The 19,152-nt window shown below is 37.4% G+C and overlaps 2 protein-coding genes across 6 annotated transcripts in view; one reads left to right on the top strand and one right to left on the bottom strand.

Annotated features, from left to right (window-relative positions):
* LOC129780457 (protein Gawky-like) overlaps positions 1 to 8,630 on the bottom strand; it is a 52,172-nt gene extending 43,542 nt beyond the window's left edge. For 2 of the 3 annotated variants that reach the window (XM_055788755.1, XM_055788754.1), the window contains exon 1: positions 7,978 to 8,630. The gene's annotated coding sequence lies outside the window, so the exon portion shown is untranslated. The remainder of the gene's footprint in view (positions 1 to 7,977) is intronic. The other variant, XM_055788756.1, reaches the window with a different exon arrangement.
* A 6,647-nt stretch (positions 8,631 to 15,277) lies between these two features.
* Positions 15,278 to 18,951, top strand: LOC129776798 (zinc finger protein 846-like). Of its 3 annotated transcripts, none has more exons than XM_055782655.1 (5): positions 15,278 to 15,518; positions 15,573 to 15,709; positions 15,768 to 18,311; positions 18,380 to 18,589; positions 18,821 to 18,951. In XM_055782655.1, exons 1-3 carry the CDS (start codon positions 15,402 to 15,404, stop codon positions 17,308 to 17,310), a joined length of 1,797 nt encoding a protein of 598 aa, XP_055638630.1. In that variant the 5' UTR covers positions 15,278 to 15,401; the 3' UTR covers positions 17,311 to 18,311; positions 18,380 to 18,589; positions 18,821 to 18,951. The 3 variants fall into 3 exon arrangements, with proteins under 3 accessions (XP_055638630.1, XP_055638629.1, XP_055638628.1); XM_055782654.1 differs by having other exon boundaries at positions 18,367 to 18,589; XM_055782653.1 differs by having other exon boundaries at positions 15,768 to 18,589.
* Positions 18,952 to 19,152: the final 201 nt, after the last annotated feature.

Below are 19,152 nucleotides of genomic sequence, written 5' to 3'. Positions count from 1 at the left end.
GCGATTCATCTTCACTCTGGAATTCCGACTCACCTTTAGTCGGTAGCGCAATTCAAAACCTTTTCCGCCATAGTTCAGAAAATTTTCAGAGGGTATTCAAAGCGTATTAAGATATTTTATTATTTTTCAAATGCTTATAGACCATTCGGCATTGATTGTCTAGATGACTTCCAAAGTGCTCGCGGGGAAGAATTACATCAGACAATTCACGTTTCTTTGATTCCCAACTATGAAATCGAGCTCAAATCTCAAATATAAAAGTTGAACATTTCTTGAGACCCATTTTTTGCCTTAAATTGATCCCAATTCAAAAGTACGCTACATAGAACAATTTAATTGAATTCGTTTGAAAAATGAGAAAATTTTCCGTAATATTCTGTTGTAGAACATTTTAAATAGTGAAAGATAACAATAGGAATAACATTGTAGTATTGAGGAAGGAATTGTAGAAGGGTTGGAGAGCTTTAATTTTGTTGATAGAAACAATCAAATTTATCATCTATTTTTGGGGGAAAATAATAAAACCCTTAAAAAACGAAAAATTTTAAGTATTTTTTCACTTCTAAAAGGCACTTCAATCAATCAATTCAAATGTTTTACAACTGCAATCTATGCGAAATTTTCTGAAAAAAATAGATAGAATACTGGGTCAATTGATTCATGTTTGACGACTACTGGTGCATGGATCATTTCACGCAAATGAAATATTAATCCCTAGAAATTGACAGGATTCCAATACTTTGAAAAATTCTAACTTTTCGAGAAAAGTAATGCGAAAAACAGGAAGTGGGTTATATCTATGGTATAACCGCAAGGGTGACGTAGGACTATCGTTGATTTAGAGATCATTTGTATGAAGTTGAATCTGAATTCATTCTGAATGAATGAATATTTGGAGAACTTCGAAAACGAGAGCGTTACGTTGGAGGCACAAGGTTTTATGAATCCAATATTGGATACGGAAATATCCTACTGATGGGGAAGAATAATCTTCAGAAGCTATCCTGTTGATTGCGATTGATTGAAAAATCACAAAACCTAATGTATTTGGTCACAGTGTTACATGGATAGAAAACATTAAAATAAACTCTTTCATATGAATGTAATTTTAAATTCCCAGAGGAACTGGCAGATTATTTTCAGTAACGATTAGATATTTCCACATTTTCCTCGATACTGGAAGCCCACCAGTGGTTAATGCTAACTCGATAACCATCTGTTAATAGCACTTGATTGAAACATATTTGGTCACAGTGTTACATGGATAGAAAACATTCAAATAAACTCTTTCACATGAATGTATTTTTAAATTCCTAGAGGAACTGGCAGATTATTTTCCGGATCTTTCTCGATCCAAACGGAAAGAATTCCGTGCGTGTATGTGTGTGTGTGTGTAGCGGCTGCTTCGAGATCTTCCCGGGGAACCGTTTGTAGCATCACTCTCCTCCTGATGGATTCCCTACTGGCCTAAGGTGCACAAACAGGCTCTTGGTGACACCGTTCATCCGCGCTTTCATGATAAATGAAGAGCTTCACCACAACAGCGACAACATGCTCCAATCGCTGTTCAATTAGAACTGACTGGATTTCCGAGCGGCGCTCGCTTATATACCGATTGGTGATTTCAATAGCCTATTTTGAAAGCAAATTTAAGACTATTGAAACAAGTTTTTGGATCAGAAAGTAACAAGTATAGAACGCGTAGACATTTTATATTTCGAATGAAGTGTTTATCATACCATTTCGTTCAGTTGTTTAGGAGCTATTAACACTCAAAATCTCGGTCTTCGGCGTAACGCTTTCGTTTTCGAAACTTTGATTTTACACCCCGGTATAGAAATGAAAGACGTAGTCCGTAGTCCAAAAATGATTTTACACGAAATTCTGCATGAAAAACTATACAGACATTATTATCCTAAGACTAATTGTTCTCGAGAGCTCTATACAAGCTCTATAGAAAATTATATTTGACAAAAAAAAACCATATGTGTGATATCAAGGAAACTTAACCATTATGGAATCGCTTATTGTTTATAGGTTTGAGCTATGAACGTCTATGCATAGCCCGCAACCATAAAAGTTATAGGGTCATACAAAATATCTCGGTCGCCCACAGTTTACGTGAGTTATTTTTAGAATATGGATTTCAATGAAGAAGTTCAATTATATATGAAGCACTCTCAGGCAGCTCAATTCGTTTGTTGATAATTACGGAATACTCGAGTTGGCGGAAGATTTAAATATTCTTAAATATGGAACAGTTTTCATTTAATTTAGAATGTATCGGTAAGTATATTTGAAAAAATATTCATTTTTCGTGTCCACGTGGACATAGTCTATACCCCCTGCCCCCTCTCCGTGGACAAGCGTGGACATTTTCTTTTGGTTTCATCGCACATTTTTTTTTGGTTTCATCGCACCGACAGTGGACTTTTTTTTTCAAAATTAGAAAATGATTTTTATAAAAGTCCCCTATTGATCCGAAGGGACCAACGTGAGTCAGACGAAAAATTTATCTTTGGTCCCCTAGCTCGGTCAGGGAATAAAAGTGTTGAATAAGCCGGAAGAACTAGTGTATACGGGACAGGAAGAGGCAGGGTTGTTTGATGAAGCATCGTAAATGAAGCACTTGGCGGCCTTACGGAAGTTGGCCGGAACCTCAACCATGACCGATGAAAAGATGTATGTCGTGGCTCAAAAGTTTTCTATCGGTCGCGGCTGGAGAATGTTGGGAAGGTTGGCGGTCTTCGCGACAATGTTTATCTTCAGCCGATCCATCCTCCAGTGATCTTTTGGCATAAAGGGCAGATCCCAGGTTCGGTATGAAGACCTCATCACCGTCGCAACTTCCGGCAAGCACTCGGTGCTGTATATCTCCCAGATCACCATATGACTCGAAAGAAGAGCGGCTTGGACATTCCCTTCTCGTTTGTTAGAGAATGATCTTCTTCGAGAACTTGATGTGGGTGATATATTCGTCGCCATCGCTTACCTGGGGAACGTAAAGTATTCGGTCCCCTGCCATTCGTTGAATTCAAGCATCAAGTACGTCTTGTCTTTCATTATGAGCACGAAAAGAAGTTTTTCCCCAGCGAAAAAGAAGTTTTTCACTTATTTCACCGGATTTCATTATCTTTTGTAGTTTTTTTTTTTCATCGCCATCCGAAATTAGTCCATTTTTTATCGCATACGTTGACGCTAAAATCGGTGAAAAATGTATTGGAATTTTCGTGCATTCCATTCAATAATTGGAAGAAAATTGTAGAAGTTGAATCGTGCTTGCCAGACTTAAATGCTCTGACTGAGTGAGTGATCTTCAGGCGTAAACAAAATCTAAACCACCGAAAAATCACAAATGAGTGCAGATACTTGTAAGAAATAATACAGATTAGGTTTAATTGCAAGGACACATGTTAAGAGTTTCACGAATCTGGGAGCCGATCTGGCGTAGTGGTAACATCCATACCTCTCACGCAGAGATCACGAGTTCAATTCTCACTCCCGACATTCTTCCAAAAATGGAAGTAAAAGTGACGAACCAGCCGAAATGTGCTGAAAGTCACTATATAATAGAGAAAAAAAAGTTTCACGAATAAATGAGGCTCTCTAAACTATGGTTTATGTTCACATAACGTATATACATAACGTTTTGTTTTTTGTTTCCCGCGTTAGACCTCTGACCATCTGGTCACTTTACAAATGACAGTCATTTTCCGGAAAATGGAAGATTCGAGAATAAAAATTCTTCAACATTGGGGTTTCTTCAACTTCAATAAGCAAAATTACACCAACGATAAAAAAATTAAATTTGGTCGTTAATGGGTTAACTACAAAGTTTCAATCAAGGTGCCTATATACACACTGCGTTTCACAACTATAGAACCACTCATTTTTTCTGAGTTTCCAGAGATAGGTAAGTAGTCGGTTGAATTGAAGTATATAGTGTACGATATAATAACTATCTTCATTTATAAAACTGGCCTTTTAAACTTTATTGTTGTGTTCAGGCGCGAAACATTCAAAAAAAAACAAAGATTCCAGTGTTTCATAACTATAGAACCAGATGGAAAAACTCTCACTCCATTACAAAATTAACGTCAATTTCACATGAATTACAATAAGTTTCTAATTCGATGGTCATCTTTAGTTCTCAATCAGTTCAAATAGCCCAGTCGGGGTAACTGCTGGATTAAGCTCTTCAAGCGCTCATACTGCTTGTAATCTGCATCTAATATTCGTACGATCACTCCTCATAAGTTCTTGATAGGGTTCTGATCTGGTAAACAAGCTGACCAGTCCAGAATCTGAAGTCCCTAGTCAATAAACCATGCCTTGACTTTCCGGATGTTATGAATTGATGCAAAATTACACAATTATCACATTGTTTTTGATGCAAAAACAGCAGTAAATGATTCTGAAGTACTTCGTTGCACTTCTGACTGTACAGTGGTGTTGATGAAAAGCTATCTGAACCAGGCCGTTTTCAAAATCAAACCACCAAACTGCCGCCTGCAAAGTTACGAGTTGAAAAATTACACAACACGGTCCATAAGTTCTTCCAGTATGAAGAAATTCTATTCAAGTTGAATTTTTTCTATCAAAGATGTTTATGGAATAGTGAAACGCATGGAATTAGCTTCCACATTAGATTTTGGACCCGCCGCTTTGGAGATGAGATTTTTATGGTTTGGGGAGAATTTTCTAGAAAAGGCCTGGGTTAGGTAGCTTACCATCAATACGAATGAACAGTCAGAAGTGCAACGAAGTATTTCAGAAGCATTTATCGCTGTTTTACATCAAAAACGATGTGATGATTGGGTAATTTGGCATCAATTGATAACCTCCGGAAGGTCAAGGTACTATTGATATACTATATACTATTGAATAGGGACTTCAGATTCTGGACTGGTCAGCTTGTTTACCAAATCAAAACCCTATCAAGAACTTATGAAGAGTGATCGTACGCAAGATAGATGCAGTTTACAATCAGTATCAGTGATTTGAAGGACTTAATCGAGCAGTATCCTCTGCGTAGAATGTGATACACTCTGCAACATGGCATAGCTTGGTCGAAAGCACCCCGAATGGGTTATTTGAACTGATTGAGAACTAAAGATGACCTACGAACTAGAAATTTATTGTAATTCATGTGGTATTTACGTAAATTTTGTAAAGGAGTGAGAGTTTTCCTATCTGGTTTTATAGTTATGAAACACTGGAATTTCAGTTTTTTGAATGTTTCGCACCTGAAAACAACAACCAAATTTAAATGACCAGTTTTTTGAATGAAGAAAGTTGTTATCCTACACTATATACAGTCAACCCTCCTATAACGCGGTACTCTCTGAGCGTGGTTTCCATATAACGCGGAGACGAAATCGCGACAGCCCTCCTATAACGCGGCCCTCTTAGAGCGCGGTTTCCGTTTAACAACGCACCATCAAACAACTTTGTTCGATAGAAGCTGGCGAATTCGAACGAAGCAAGGGAGAAGTAATGTAACCACACCAATACAATTCAATGTGATTGTTTACTTTCACTATTACATACAATTCGTACGGCCACATTTTCGTATTCAATTTCAACACTACCCTTGTCTTTAGTATTTATTGGTCTCCATATAACGCGGTACGAATGATGTAATTTCTACTAGTTCTGAGTTTCTTATAACGCGGCTTCCATACAACGCGATAGATGGTTTCTATACATCGCGCTACGAATTAGCCTGGTTTGTATGGTTAAATCCGAGTTTCTTATAGCGCGGTTTCCATATAACGCGGATCGCACTCACCGCGCTATAGGAGGGTTGACTGTACTTCAATACAACCGACTTCTTACATATCTCGAGAAACTCAGAAAGAATGAGTGGTTCTATAGTTGTGAAACGCAGTGTATACATTCATATATTTATATAAGCACCTCGGTTTCAATGAATTCAGAGAGTGCTGTGGATTGGCAGCGAGATGAAAAATAGAAGGTGGGAAGATTCACGGCTTTTGGCTGTGTTAAACTTTGATTGTATCAGTAACCGGAAGATAGGAAGTTCACATACCAAGCATAATAGTCAGTTACTCAAATGGTACAAAATTGAATGCGTCAATGAACAACGTTGAAAGAGGATATACAGACAATAATTACATATTTCCAAAACATATTTTTCGCATTACATTCATCATTAAAAAAATGAACAGAACATGTCACGAACTAAAATGTTTCATTTTTTATTTGATTTTTTTCTATATCAGAATTAGTATTTTAATGTCTCTTTGTTCGAATTTTAGAGTAACTTCATGAAAGTTTATCTCTTGTCAGAAATTGTAATTATTGTCAGTTTTTTTCCAATTTTTTGTTTCGATCCTGTTAACGGGTTAAATCCTGAAATCTTCCAGTTTTTTTTAAATATTGTCCATTGTTTGTATGCTTGTGAGTGCAGAAATAACGATTATTACCCTGTTGACAGCTAAATGTGTAGATGCTGTCTGAAAATCGGTACCTTGCTGGTGGTATCGGTTCTGAAGCAACGGGGTGTCGTAGAACAAATTCCAATAAATATATTGAAACTTAAGGACAATACCTAAAGCGTTACATAGGGGTTTTTAAAAATTCGAAAAATTGCCAAAATGGCGCCTTTTTTTCAAGTCAGTTATTTTTAATGAAAAATCACTGTTTAAAAGCACATAAAAAATCGGAAAAATAAAATATCAAAAAACGGCTATGTAACGCTTTAGATATTTCATTTTTACATGCTGATGAAATATTTCAGCTAAATCGGTAGAATAGACCCTGAGATATCGATTCCCTTCTGCTGAGAATATATGGTTTCGAGAAAAACGTACAGAAAAAAAATCGTACTGCAATACTATATGAGGGGCTCAGAATGCAAGGGGTGTAAGTGACTTGATCGGTTTCTCTTCATCAACTTTTTATTTAGTTAATAACTCAACTGCAAAAACTTTCCAATTTAAGTTTGCTATAGAATCCGACAGATAAGGTTCTGACCTATTTTCCACATTGGTAAATACAGCTGGGAATGTATTTGCAGCTAAGTTATGACCAAAAGAGAGAGTCGATGTAGAGAAATCGATCAAATCACTTACACCCCTTTCATTCTAAGCCCCTCATATCTCTTGGGATGACTTCATACTTTTGGCTGTAACTTCCCAACGAAATCAATTATCGAAAAATTCATTTAGGACAACATTTTTGAGGGCATATGTTTCCCAAAAATACAACAAAAATTCGATTTTTTTTTCTTAATGTTTACTGGGCATGATCTTCTTAAAATGAAATGGTTTGGTAGGATCTAGTTTTCAACCAATTTTTTTAAGAGCTATCTCCAGTTTTTTTTTAAATACTATTGGCAACCCTGTAGACGAAAATTGAGGTCAGGATAGCTTACGCGAGCCCGCTATTAACAGTGTTATACACTCAAATCGTAGTGGGAGTCCATAATTGTAAATACGTTTTTGCAAAAAAAAAACAACATTAATAACAGTATGAATAAAAATGACGTTTGGGGCAAAAATGCCTTGTGAAAATTAGTGCCATTTTCGTAAGCGAATATTCAAAGTTCATGGATATGTATTCTAATAAGAATGAGATAATATGAGTGACATAAGGAAAATAGTACACCTGGAAAAAAAATATTCATAGTACAAACAAACGAGAAATTTTAGAATATGTCAACTACTCTCTTTGTCGACAGCGAGTAGGAATTCTATAAATCTCAAATTTGAAAATACAAGTTTTCAAGACCAGATAAGATCATTGAAACAGCACTCTACCCTAAACTAATGTTTTTGCTAGTTGCTGCCGTATCAAAATATAAATGTTATTACATTCACTGGATGTGCGTATTTGTGTACTTGCAAATCGTAAACACTCACACGACCGCATACCATCCAACAGTACACGATATGTGAAAACTTTTTTCGCTATGAAAAAGAAATATAGCACAGAAGGAAAAGAAAATCATACCTCCTCTGATGAGATCCAATGTGATGTATCAGATATTCACGTGTCCTTTTCTAAACAAGAATAAAATTCCGGTACTTTTTCGCAGGATTAGAGAACACTTGTTTTGTAATTAGCGCTCTGCCCTCCCATCCGATAGTATGACGATGTGTTGAATGTTATCCAAAGCTGCTGAGGTGGATCGATTAACTTCCGAAAATGTCACGGAAAAAACTCTTTCTTCAAATGGAATCGATGGTTTACCCTTACACTCATTCACTTTCCGAACTAAATAAGAACAGAGAATGAAGCGCTTTTGCTATCCAATTCGTTCTGCTGAAAAACCTGCTTTTAAGTTTTCGAGATAAAACTGGTTCGTCGCAGTCTCACACTCTTCTGTTGACCACCATTACTATTCATCACAAATCGAATGTAAGGACATCTCGTTTTTAACACGCAGCTAAACTGGAGAACTTGATTTGCTTCAACTTTTTTTGCACACACATTCGTTTCAAAATCCCAATCAGATTCCAATCGAACTCGATTTTCAGCTGTTGCATCGGATATTTTCCCGTTTGATTTGACAATTTCACTATGAAATTACTTTTACTTGTCCCAAAGCTGGAAATGCATTGCAGAACCGCGTATAAGAATCTCCACTCGACTGTCGACTACGATTTTTCCACCTGCAAAAGCACAGAAAAGATTTCTCTCACGCACACATCGTACGAGTCACTTACGTTTCGTTCACCACCGCTTTCACAAGTGACATAGTTGGCGTTTGAGCACAGGTTGTCGATGATCACGATTAGGATAGGCGAAAGCAATTTGATTGGAATAAACTGAACAATTTCAAATTAGAAATTTGTTAACATATAGCTAGCGTATATTAATATCTTATAGCTAACGTATAGTTAACGTATATTAATATCATGAATTCTCGCGTGACTTTTAAATAAGACCTATCTAACAAATTTAAATCTCGCTTAACTTTTCAAATGATCCTAAGTAACAAATGTAAACAAATTGAGTTGGTCAACGCATTTAATTACGCAATTACTTTTTTTAAAGAAACTGTCGATTCGACAGTGTCGAACCAGCTGCCGTGGCTGCTTCTTTTTCCTTTCCACAACTGATGAGAATAGAATTATAAAATCGAATAAAATGTGGCAAGAAACACGATCAAAGACCAATGAACAAAACCGCATTATGTTGTTTGTTTGCCCCTTCGGGTACGACGACCGATGTACAGGTGCTCCCTTGGCCGAGTGGTTAGCATCACAACTAACATGCCGGGTGTTCGGGTTCGATTCCCGTTCTGATCGGGGGAATTTTTCGTCAAAGAAATTTCCTCCGACTTGCACTGTGATCACGCGTATTCTAGAGCTTGCCACTCAGAATGCATTCAAGGCGTGTTACTTGGCATAGAAATCTCAACTAAGTACTAATAAAAATGACGCAAGTAATACTACGTTGAGACGGCGAAGTTCCTCTAGGAACGTTAGTGCTATTGAAGAAGAAGAAGACCGATGTACAGATTACAGCGCTGTTGTTTTTATGACGCTGGCCGCTTCTGGTCAATCGCCTGCTTCAAACGGTCAAGCTGCTCACAGTAGAGAACCGAGTTGAGGGTCTGGCCATAGTTGAGCAGCTCATAGTGGATGATTCCCTTCCAATCCCACCAAACACACAGCAAAACCTTCCTGACCGTCAATCCGGGCTTGGCGATGGTTTGGGCCGGCTCACCGCGCTTCTACCACGACTTTTTCGCTTTAGGTTGTCGTACGTGATCCATTTTTCATCACCAGTCACCATCTTCTTCAAAAATGGGTTGATTCGGTCTAAACGATTCCAATCTTCTGCAAATGGTTCCAAACGGTTTTATGGTCTATACCCAGTTTCTGGCCAATCGAGCGAGTGCTCACATGCCGGTCTACTTGGATGATTTCAACGATTTTATCGGTTTCCACGACGATTGGCCTACCAGTACGGGGTGTATCTTCGACAGCCACTACATCAGAACGAAATCGATCAAACCAACGCTGTGCTGGGCGAATCGTTCGAATCGAATCGTATTGACAATTTACGACATTTCTTTTTCCCCAACCCAATATTATTTATTTGATTTAGAAATTTTACGGAATTTGACCAAATAATTCATTAAGTTTAAGAATTGGATTCTCAATTTGCGTTACAAATGTGAGCAATAATTATTGTTTGATTTTTTTTCTCGGATTTATAAGCTCCAAGGAGTAGGAGGTGCGGTTAAGGTTTGTAAACGAATGTTTATGCCTACGTTCGATCTCAAGGAACGTAAAATTCGTGTTCTTGCCGATAAACTGATCTTGGGTGCCAGGATCACCAGGAGTGGCATGTGGAAAGACCATACCTGGAGAAAGAAAATTGACGATGAACATGTTCAGCACATAGTCAAGCACATCAAATAATTCCCAGCTGAGGAAAGTCACTACAGTCGTAAAAGTCATTCTGCTGTGTTATCACAAAATGCCGTGTTCAACGATTAAAATGCTGTTCAAAAAAAAAAAATTAAATATTTGATAAAATTTCTTCAATCTTCATTTATGGATTTTGATATACAGGGTTTTCCAACTTTAAATTCCGAAAGTAAATTGAAATAAAACACACTTAGAATTCGAATTTCGATGAAACTTTTATTTCAAATTAAATTTTGGTTTATGCCATTATGTGTGAAATACAACATCATTCAAATGTCCACCTAGGGCTTCCTCGCACACCTTGATCCGGAACAGGTAATTTTCGATGACTTTTCGGCACATATGGGGCGGTATCTCGGTCATAACTTCACGAATGTTGTCTTTCAAATGCTCAAGAGTTTGCGGAGAGTTGGCATAGACACGGACTTTCGCATAACCCCACAAAAAAAGCCACCAATTGGCCAATTGGCATCACCAAAACGCGAAATTATGCGTCCCTCAAATTTCGTTCGCAATATGGCCATGTTCGGTCGTGTTGTGTGGCACGTGGCGTCGTCCTGCTGAAACCACATGTCATCCTTATCCTTACCCAGCAAACATTAAATCGCATAACAAGCGTATATATAACATCATATGCCCTAAAATTTGGTTGGCATATAATGCGCCTAACTGGCATATACATGCAAAAGTGGAGGCCATATACATAAATGGCAAACGTTTACCGAATTTGTTTGGATGAATATGCAACTTTGACCGGCTATAATAGCGATTATGTTGGAATTGAATTGCGATCTAAGATGAATACCCAGCAAACATTAAATCGTATAACTTTGCACATGATAAGTCACATATAATTTCGTATCAAATCACAATCGCATAAAATATCAATCAAAATATCGATCATATATATCTAAAATCGCATAAAATGCAAAAACACGATTTTCCATGTCATCGATGGATTGAGTGGTAACGTTGTCGTATCAAATCGCATATCAGTCCAAAAAGCATCGCATATCGTTATATACGGCTTTATATGCGTGCAAAATATGGCATATACGTATATCGCCTCCACTTTTGTGTGTATATGCTAGTTATCTGCATCATATATCATACAAATGTGTCTTGGTTGTATGTATATCGCCTCCAATTATAGCTATTCATACGACTTAATGTTTGCTGGGTATATTCATGAATTGTCAAAGCACCAAATACGACTTTCGTCATACTCCTATACGATTTATTACAGACATAGAAAAAAACAAATGGCGCAAAATATTTTCGTGAAATGTTTATTACAACCTCACGAATCACCATTTTTATATATGAATATTTATGTTCGTAGAAATAATATTTGTTTGATTGACTTGTGTTGGAAGTGGAATATGAATGTTTAAAATGCCACAGATTGATGTTTGGTGAAAACTGCTCCGATGTGGGTTCGATCTCCGGTCGTCTGGATTATCATCCACCAGCTATCTCGCGCGGCTATCTGAAATTTAATTCAACGGCGGTTAATACTTTCGAGTGTATCAGCATTTCATTGACATTTCAATATGATGTAATATGTTCTTTATTAGGATCTAATATGATTTACTGTTTCATGATTTTCTTCAGCATGCAACACGATTTACTAAAGTATTGAATCGATTTAAATTATACGCTTATACGACACACAAACTGCATCAGCGTAATATACGCATATGATGCGGATTAAATATATGTTACGACAATGTACATCATAAAATTGATGTTTATTATACCGAATTGCGACTTAATTTGATAATGATATATAAAATCGAGTTTTCACATTTTATGCGATTTCAAATATACACGAAACATACTTTGATAGATATTATATGCGATTATGATTTATTCGGATTTCTTGTAAGACTTGGCACGTGCAAAATTATACGATTTAATGTTTGCTGGGTATCTTCAATTTGTGGCAAAAAAAAATCGGTTAACATGCGGCCATAGCGCTCACCATTCACAGTTACCGTCTCGCCGTCCTCATTTTCAAAGAAATACGGCCCGATGACTCCACCAGACCATAATGCGCACCAAACAGTGACTTTTGGCGGATGCAATGGCCTCTCAACAATTACGTGTGGATTTTCTGAGCCCCATATACGGAAACTTTGGGTGTTCACATAGCCACCGAGCTCGAAATGTGCCTCATCGCTGAAGAAAATTTGATGCGAAAATTCAGCATTTTGCTGCTGTTGTTCGTTCACCCAATCGACGTATGCCCGACGCATTCCATGGTCACCACGCTCTTATTTTTGTACCAGTTGGACTTTATATGGATGTAGGTGCAAGTCCAAATGCAAAATTCGCCACAATGATGTGTTTGACAAGCCCAATTGCTGAGCACGCCGTGGAATCGAAACATTCGGGTCATCCTCCATACTGGCAGCAACAGCAGCAATATTTTCGGCCGAACGCACATTACGATGATGCACAGGTTTCACAATATCCGTTACGGATCCAGTTTGTTCGAATTTACGCACTACATTAGCGATTGTGTGCTCTGTAGGCCGTCCATGACGACCAAAATCCGTCCGTAATGCTCGAAAAACATTTGCCGGTTTTTCATCATTTTTATAGTATAATTTAACAAAATTAACACGTTGTGCGATGCTAAAACGATCCATATTGTAAAATGGCAGACGTTCAACTAACGATATGACGTTTTGGTTGACAGCTATGTCAAACGGTTGTCAGCACAGGGCTGTATACTTTCGGAAGCCCGAAATGGAAAACCCTGTACATATCGCTTATTTACAAACTACGTTTTGCTGTAATTAGCAAATTTACCTTTTCACTTCTTCTTAACATTGTTTGTGCTAGAAATTTAAAATTTCGGTATAAGCATTATACGACCTATGTGATGTGTCTCAGTGTGTCTCTGATACAGCTCAGATGATAAATATGACCTATTTGATATCTTTAAGTTTTCCACATTAATTCAACAAATATTGATTTGGTTTTCATTAATACAGTTATTATATCACCATTCCTTGCGTGCAACAGTAACAGTGATGGAAAAAATGATTCAGTTTTAAACACTTTCAAAAATATATCGTCATCCTTTACCCAGGATTTTCTCTGAATTTTTGATTTGTTTATATTGAAAATTGAAAAGTTACGTGTAATATGTATTCGCTAAACTTGAAGCTTTAGAACACGCGAACTAATTTGATTCAGTTCCAAAGCAAGCAAGAAACTAACTGAACGATGAATACATTATCGAATACCTTGATTTGCATTGAAGAAAACGACGGCTTGAAGTTCAGAATGCAAAATTGTGTTTCGTGCGAGTAATTTTGATTCGATCTGATTATAGAATAAGGGTGAAACTTTAAGAATGTCGACTTAATAAAATTCAGTTACAAGTAAAACGGAATGAGAATGTCTGACAGCTTTGATGTTTGAGGATGATTTATTTATTTCATAATAAATGATAGAAGATGAGGTCGATTTTTTTTTCTGTATTATAGTGATTTTCAACACATTTTGGCTGGTTCGTTACTTTTGACTTCCATTTTTGGAAGAATGTCGGGAATGAGAATTTAACTCGTGACCTTGAGCGTGAGAGGTACGGATATTACCACTACGCCAGATCGCCTCCACTGATGAGGTCGATTTATTTAGTGTGAAATTGAACTGAATAGTCCTCTTCCTCTTCCTTCCTCTTCCTGAATAGTCCTCAGTCCTCACAGTCAAAAGTACAAACTTGCCGTACACTTGCCGTACGATTTAATTTCCAACAGCACGGCCGAAACACGAACACATCGAGTCGTTCCGCTACTGCGCTGAGCGAACACCATACGCCAGAAGCTATGTAATCATTTCACATCGATACACCACGAGTGAGGTTCGATGTTGTACGTTCTGGCACAGTCTAATCGGCACGAGTGTGGTTCGACGTTATACGTGAAGGGGTTAATTCCTTCACTGATATATAGAAAAATGTGAATACTCCATCGAACAGCACTCTCAGGCGGTTTAAACAGCCCCATGATGTTCCCCACTGCCAGTTGGTTTTAGTGTACAGTGTACGGCCACCTTAAGTTCTTAAACAAGAAATCTCGCGTAACTTTTGAAAAGGTCCTATGTAAGATTCACATCAACTCGAGAAAAATGAAGTTGAAGACCGAAACATTGGTCCGCGAATTGTTTCAAAAGGAATCGATCTTTATCACTACTTTTACCACTAACAGTCAATAATAACTCTGAAAAAGCTATCGTAACTGTTGTTATGTATTTTAAGTTTGAAATTGAAGCCTCCGAGCGAGAAATGTTACATTGGACGTTTTGACTGACCGCTTTGTACATTGGACAAATTACGTTGCACGATGAGAATTTGAAAACAACTACTGAACAACGATCCAAATATTTGCACTTCGTGCTAAAGGCAGATCATTATTGTTATCACTCGTTGAGTAGCACTAAAAACGATATCAACACCCGAAAATAACAAAAACTCAAAATAACCAAAGTACGACTTCGTGTTGTTTTGATTGCTTTGTTACATCGGACGTATCGGGCGTCAGAGGAAAGTGGCGTCCGAAGTAACAGTCGAGTGCTCAAAATTCGCATCTGTACATTGGACATTTTTTGTATCGGTGATAAAAAGGTGAAAAGGATAGATACTTGAACGATTGTTTTTGCAATGCATTCAATGATTGAGAACTAATAGTGTGCATCTTTTAACTCGATTTGTTTACATTTGTTACTTAGGACCTTTTCGAAAGTTACGCGAGAAATGCAATAAAAAGTTTGTTTACATTTTCGAGATAGACCCTTTCTACAAGTTACTCTAGACTTCTTCTGAAAACATGATTTACAGACATTTTAAAAAAACAAACATCGTCTGCTTTCATTTCTTGTCATGACGTTTCCACCGTTTCCACAGAAGCTAGTAGTAAACAAACACTTCTAATATTTTCATAATTTTATGTTGTTTAACATATCGTTGGATACCCAAATATGTCTTCAAGCGAATGTCGTATTTGTTTACGGTACGAACTGAATTGTGTGTCGCTGTTCGCTAAACGACGGGGAACTAAATTAGCGGAAATAATCCGTTTCTGTGCTAGAATTGAGGTAAGCGCATCGGAATCAAGTATTGGACGTTTTAGAATATCGTTTTTTCACTAGATATCCGAGGATGATGGCTTACCGGGAGATGCCTGTGCGAGATGTGTGGTTGAAGCACTCAATGCGTATTTGTTCGTGAATAAATGTCGCCGGTCCGATGCGGAATTACGAACGGCACAAGCCACTTGCAAAGATGGGTAAACATGTTAAGCCTTCGTTGTTGGTTGATCTTTCTAGCTTCCTTCTTTTCAACAGATCCGAAGAAGACCAACAAATAGAAAACCCAAATAGCACAGTGAGAGACGATATCGAGTCAGAGCTGAAACTCTCATCGGAACTGGGATATGAAGATGATATACTATTGGATGATCATATGTCTGAAAAAGTGTCCAATAGCCTAGGTCCAAGTGACAGTGCCACTGAAATACGAATGGATGATAATGCTATACCAATAATTTATGATCACTCAGTACAGCAGGACGCACTAGCAACTTGTGAAGAAACTGAATTGCATGAAATACAATTGCAGTTTCCGCTAGAGAGTAAGGAAGAGTCCGAACCATCTGATGAATATGTTTTAGACGTTAAACAAGAAATAGCACAGTGTTCTGATGAAGAAGGCGATCAAGAATTCCTTGTAGAATACTTAGAAGATGATTTCAAATCTGATGTGCTGATAGATGAAAATTCGGAGTATGACCAAGAAATGGGAATGGAAATTCACGAAGAAGTCAAATCAGATAGTAACGAAACATCGTGTACAACATCGATGGCTCCCAAAAGATTTATGTGCTGTGGAGCACGGTGTAGAGCTGTTTTCGATACACAAGAAGAATTATTGGAACACTCTGAACAGAAACATTTCCCACATAGAAAATGTAAGAGTAGCAAAAAGCCTTTTGAATGTAAACAGTGTTTCTCACATTTTAGCACGGAAAAGAAATTGTTACACCATAGTAGCAAATCGACCGAGTGTACACTTTGTTCTCAGATGTTTTCGTCATTGAAGCAGCAACGTCTCCATATGCACAAGGTTCACGGCCATCCAGATCCGGAAGCCGAGAATAATTCGCAGAAAAAAATATGCTGTGGCTGTTATCAATCATTTGACAGTGACATGGATCTTCGTCTGCACACAGAACAACAACATTCAATACGCAAAAGTGCCGTAGATGACACCCGCCCTCTCCAATGCAACGTATGCTACAAACGCTTTCGAACAGCGGAAAGTTTACGAATCCATCAGCGATTTGTGTACAGACCAAAAAATTTCGTGTGTACTGCTTGTAGTCGAGCATTCGATACTCATTCGAAGCTTATCACCCACCAATTGGTGCATTCCAACGAGCGAAAGTTCAAGTGTGACAAATGTGTGAAATCATTCAAGAAGGAAATCGATCTCAAGAGTCACTCGTTACTGCACGAAGAAAAGCAAGAGATGTGCACTGTTTGCGGCTTACGGTTCCATCGAAAGTCTAACCTAAAAATGCACATGAGAAAGCACCAGGACACATTCTTCTATGCCTGTTCCGATTGTCCTAAACAATTTAAAAATCATTCGCATCTGAATGAACACTATAAAGTGCACTCGAAACAGAAACCTTACGACTGCAGATACTGTGAGAAAAGTTTTGCTTATTTCAGCGACAGAAAAAGACACGAAATGACGCATACAGGAAAATATCCATTTGAGTGCATATGCTCGAAAAAGTTTGCACGTAAAACCACCTTCCAAAAACACACTGATATTTGTCAAGAAAGTATGGATTACGAACAGAATAAAAAGATTACAACATAGTTAACTTATCTTATTAGTTTTAACTAGCTATACTAGCAAATTTTTTCCAAAAAGCCAAATAAAGTGGAACCCCGATCATCCGCGAGCGGATGAAACGCGGTGCGGATTATTCACGACAGTATTAAATCAACATAATAAATCAATAGGACTTCTTGGAATTTGTCAGTGAGTGGTAGGACTATGCTCATTTGTTTTGGTCATAGATTTTACATTATTTGGCCACTGGTGTACACGACCTTCTAGATGAATGGTTTAATGATTTCTATATTGATAAAACATAGCTTCCATGCTGAAACATATTTTTTTTCGTGTTTGTACCTCAGTTTCAATTCCTTAATGCGTTATCCGCGATTTTCGTTATTCGTGGTGAACTTGCCCGACTATTCCGCGTATAGTTGGGTTCCTACTGTAGTAATAAAAATATAGATACTTACGTCAGAACGGATAAAAATGGAAAATACTTCAGCTGAAAAGAAATTCAGTCTTCTTGGATATGATAAACCCTTTTATCCCGCGCGGCGAATGACGTAAGAGAACAAAGTTTCTCGCTCTATTATACTCGAGTCGATAACATATAAGGAAAATTAGGCAAAGTCTCTATAAAAGTTAAAAAAAGGTTCTCAAATGGGGATCAGCAAAGGTAGGAGCCTTCCGTTGGTCTCAACTGTGCCGATTTCACGCCTTCACGAAGATCATGGGCCCTATGATAGAAATCGAGGCGATAAGAATTTTGCTCGTTAGACCTATTTTACTATTATAGAAATCGAGCAATTCAATAGCACCGTGCGAGTGATAGCTATCGATGCAAGTGTCAGAACTTTTCGAGTTGTTTGGTTCATTTGTTGCATACCTTCAGAGAATTATTTTGTTTTGGTTTGCGTCCCTGATATTTTCCTTTAGGAAACATTTCAGAAACGCTTGAATATATGCAATTTTCAACACATGTTCGTTTGTTTTGATCAGTATTTGTTTTACGGTGCTGCCAGAATAGTCTATACAAGGTAATTGTTCAATCCAACATTATTCATATTAATTATGTTATAATTTACAATGCAGAACTTACTTCCAGCACATATTTCAGTGGCTGAAAACGAGTGGACAGACAAATCACCACCTGTTTGGACGACTCGTTGAACCAATGGAAGCGAATGTAAACATTGCTCGAGGTATTTGTGGAGGAAGTTCAAATAAAATCCCGGTTAAGGAAACGTGGGAGGAATTCAGTGAGGAGCTTAATGCGCTGAAACCATCAATGCGTCTTGGTTCAGAATGCCAGAAAGTAAGTGTTTCTTCTACGATACATACAACTTCATAAGTAAATTTTATCATATTATTTGAATTACTATCAAACGAATTTCCTACCTAAAAATGTCTTATTCCTGTTAGCGTATGTTAGTACGTGTTACTTTTGTCAGCAATTTTCTTTTTTATTGCTATACTATACCGAACTTTCTATACCATATGCTAAAGCTGAAATGTCTTGCAAAACAATGATTTTTTTAAATTACAGATTTGGTTTGACATGAGGTGAAAAGTAAATAAACACTAGCACACAACAAGCGAGAATTCAGGGCCAAAGATGGTGGCCCAATACAATAATGCTATTGACGCCGCTACAACAAGAAATCGACACTAAAAGAGAATTACATAAAAAAAATGTTTTCCTTAAAAAAGTGAAATTCATGTGTGACTCCTTACGGAATTTCATAGATTGCAGTTGTGAAAATAAATGAAAAGATTCATTTTCTAATAATTATATTTTTGTAAAGCAAATTGTTCCATGATATCGTTTTTATTACACATCCATGCATGCATTACGCCTATTAAGCTTAAGGCCTCTTT

Source organism: Toxorhynchites rutilus, chromosome 3 (genome assembly GCF_029784135.1).
Source record: "Toxorhynchites rutilus septentrionalis strain SRP chromosome 3, ASM2978413v1, whole genome shotgun sequence".
NCBI classification, from domain to species: Eukaryota; Metazoa; Arthropoda; class Insecta; order Diptera; family Culicidae; genus Toxorhynchites; species Toxorhynchites rutilus.
Note: the sequence above shows the minus strand (reverse complement) of the source record. Positions and strands in the feature narration are given on the sequence as shown.